The following is a 3018-nucleotide window of genomic DNA, read 5'->3' as shown; positions in this document are numbered from 1 at the left end:
CGCCTCGCGGCCACGCCCCCTCTCCCGATCACGCCCCCCTGAGCCCGGCCACGCCCCCCGCACCCGGCCACGCCCCCTGGGGCGCCGCTAGATTTAACCAAAACTGGGGGATTTGGCACCCGGGAGACGATGGGGCGGGAGGGGCGCTGGGCAGTGTCCCCCCCCACCACAGGTGTCTCCGTGCCCACGTGCTCCCTCCTGCCCTTAACACCCCCTTCTATTAAAGCACCCCCTTCTATTAAAGCACCCCCCTGTATTAAAGCACCCCCTTGTATTAAAGGCTGCCCGGTATGGCGGCGAGGCGCGGGCACGCGAGATGTCCGCACAGCACGTCCCAGCGGGGATGGGGACCAGGGGCTGTGGAGGCGCTGCGGACATGAAACGGGGCTGCACTGGAGGACAGAGAGCCCATTCCCTGCCCTGGTGCTGCTGTGGCCCGAAACAGGGCCCTAGAACCTCCCAACACGGGGGGTTTCCCTTCGTTTCATACCCATCAGGGCACATGTATTGCACACGCACAGCCAAGAGCACTGGGTAATTCCATTAATGTGCTCCCTACATCCCTAGGGAAGACGGGTGCCCTGCTGTAGGGGGGACAGGACGAAACGCAGCAGCCCCCAGAGCAGTGCCCAGCCAGCAGCCTCTTCCGTACAGCAAAACCCGGGAGCCAGCAGGGTGGTTTGGACCTGGGCTCAGCAGAGCGCTGCTTTTCATGCCGAACAGCATCCCGGGGCGTTTCCCTGCGGGATTTCAAGCTGGGTCCCAGCCCGCTGGAGAGGAAACCCTCTGATGTGGGAGAAGGGTCAAACGTTGCAACAGCAGCAAGGCGGGTTGGAGCCAAAGCAAACACGCAAAATCCCCAAGGAAAAGGATCCCCCCCGCCTATATTGGTGCAGGGCTGTGGGTGGAGGTGGCCGGGGAGACATCCCGTATCCACAGGGATCCCATAGTGAGGAAATGCGGGCTCAGTGGCTCCGGGGTTGCTTGAGGAAACGCAAGGCCCAGGAGGGCACAGGAGTGACTCGGTTTTCCTATCCTGGAAGGGAAAAAAGGGAAGCTATCAGGTGATCGGCTGCCGTCTATAAATATGCCTGGGGAATGAGTAAACATCGTGGAGAGAAAAAAAACAGAGCGAAGCTGAAGGAAGCTCTGGCACAAACCCACGTTTGCTCCAAGGGGCCAGCGAGGAGCCGAGGTCGAAGCTCCCGTTGGCAGCAGGGAGGGTCACGGCAGGGCCCTCGCTCCAAACAGGGCTCCAAAGGAGGGGGACGATACGGCAGGGACGGAGCCCAGATATCCACAGGGGACGGCCCTGTTCCCGTGGACAGGAGTGTCCTGGGAGGCTCCAGCTGCCCCTGGAAAGCAGAAGCGCAGCACCAACAGGCACGTGTTTCGGAGCCGGGAAAGCGCCGGTGCACACGGGGCGAGCAGCGCACGTGACAGCGCTGCTGGCCAAGGCGGCTCTGCCCGCGCGCTCAAAATACCCGGCTGATTAGAAAGGGGAAAAAAAAGAGCTGCTTGCAAACAACATGTGGAAACGTTCCCGCCGCTGCAATAAAATCGCTTCAAAACAAAAAATAGCCCGGGCAGAAACAAGGTCTATCCAGGCCACCGTGCAAGTCCTGCCAGAATTAGCGTGTTGTTTGCACAGTGGCGGATCCGGTGCCACGACGAGAGCAGCGGGGCCGGAGGGCCATGCGGAGCCGTGCGGAGCCGCGGGGATCGCTGCCGTCGGAGCGTGCGGCCTCGTGCTTCCCCTCATGGTGGAAAGCAGGAGGAAGGGCCAAATCCGTCCCGCATGGCTGCTCTGTCCTGAGGCGGAATCTCAGGCGGCGATTCCGGGATGACATCGGTGTGGGATCGGGGCGAAGACGCGGCACCGCATGTGCCGGCGCGCGCAGCTCCCGGCGTCCCCGTGGCCGCAGCTGGAGGGCAGAATCACCTCGGCTGAACCGGGAAATAGCGGCGGTCATAAAGGCTGAGGCTGCAGAGAGGGTATCTGGGCTTTGACGCACACGTCTGATTGGGACAGGGACTTTGAGACCAACCTGCTCGTGGGCTTTGGTACAAATTTTATTTTCTTTTTGGGGGCTTTCATGATAAAATAACAGGGAAAAAAAAATACACAGAGCTTGTTGCTGTATGTCTAAACCAGTTCATGCTGCAGCTCCTCTCCGGACAGGGCTGTGCGCGCACGGACAGGGCCCGGCCGCTCCGTGTGTTTCGTCATCTCCCCATCCCAGGGTCCCCACCCCGTGCGTAGCGTCGTTGCTGCTCTTGGTGCCCACGGCCACGTGTGGTGACCATGGGAACGTCACTACTGAGATGCAAGGGGGGAGCAAGAATTTAACGGAGCCATAGACATGCTGTTTTCTCCTCCGTCTTCCTCCCGGTCAGGGGCCGCACGGGGTGCTCACGTCCCCAGCTCGGCTGCCACGTTCGCTCCCGCGCGGCAAAGTGGGGCTTGGAAGCTGCACGGGAAGCCCGTGCGAGGCCACGGGCTGCTCGGCCCGCGCGGCTGCCCCGCGAGCAGGGCCCGGCCGGCCCCCGTGCCCTCTGGAGCAGCAGCCAACATGAATTTCAGCCCAAGCCGCTCTGGACAGCCCGTCAGCGCCCCCGGAGCTGAGTGCCACGGATAATCCCTGCCGGCAGGAGCACCTTCCCAGCGGCGGCGAGAGAGGAAGGGCTGGGATGGGGAGAAGGGAACGCCAGGTCCGCCAAGAGTTGGGGAAGAGTCTTTCTTTTTGCTCAGGTGCCTCCCCGCGGAGCCCCGGAGCGACGCGGCAGCGGGACGGCGGCCCCGGGGAGGCTCAGGGAGCCTCCGGCGGCCGCGGCCTCAGGTGCCGGCGGCGCTGCCGGGCGGCTGCTCAGCGCCGGGCCTCACGTTCTCGTATTTGGGCTCTTCCTCCACCGCCACCCGCGGTGCCTGGGCGCCGGTGTCGCCGAGCGCGGCGGCGCTCCCCCAGCTCCCCGGCGGCTGCGGCGCGAGGAGCGGCTCGGCGGCGGCACTGCTGTCCC

General features: G+C 63.8%; 1 protein-coding gene across 1 annotated transcript in view; it reads right to left on the bottom strand.

Moving 5' to 3' along the window:
- Positions 1-1825: 1825 nt before the first annotated feature.
- Positions 1826-3018, bottom strand: part of SCARF1 (scavenger receptor class F member 1) — a 5519-nt gene continuing 4326 nt past the window's right edge. Inside the window, exon 12 of the mRNA XM_026047947.1 lies at positions 1826-1947. Within this exon, the coding sequence (XP_025903732.1) occupies positions 1826-1947 (122 nt within the window). The remainder of the gene's footprint in view (positions 1948-3018) is intronic.

Source organism: Nothoprocta perdicaria, unplaced genomic scaffold (assembly GCF_003342845.1).
Source record: "Nothoprocta perdicaria isolate Ctin4 unplaced genomic scaffold, notPer1 scaffold_50, whole genome shotgun sequence".
Taxonomy (NCBI): domain Eukaryota; kingdom Metazoa; phylum Chordata; class Aves; order Tinamiformes; family Tinamidae; genus Nothoprocta; species Nothoprocta perdicaria.
Note: the sequence above shows the minus strand (reverse complement) of the source record. Positions and strands in the feature narration are given on the sequence as shown.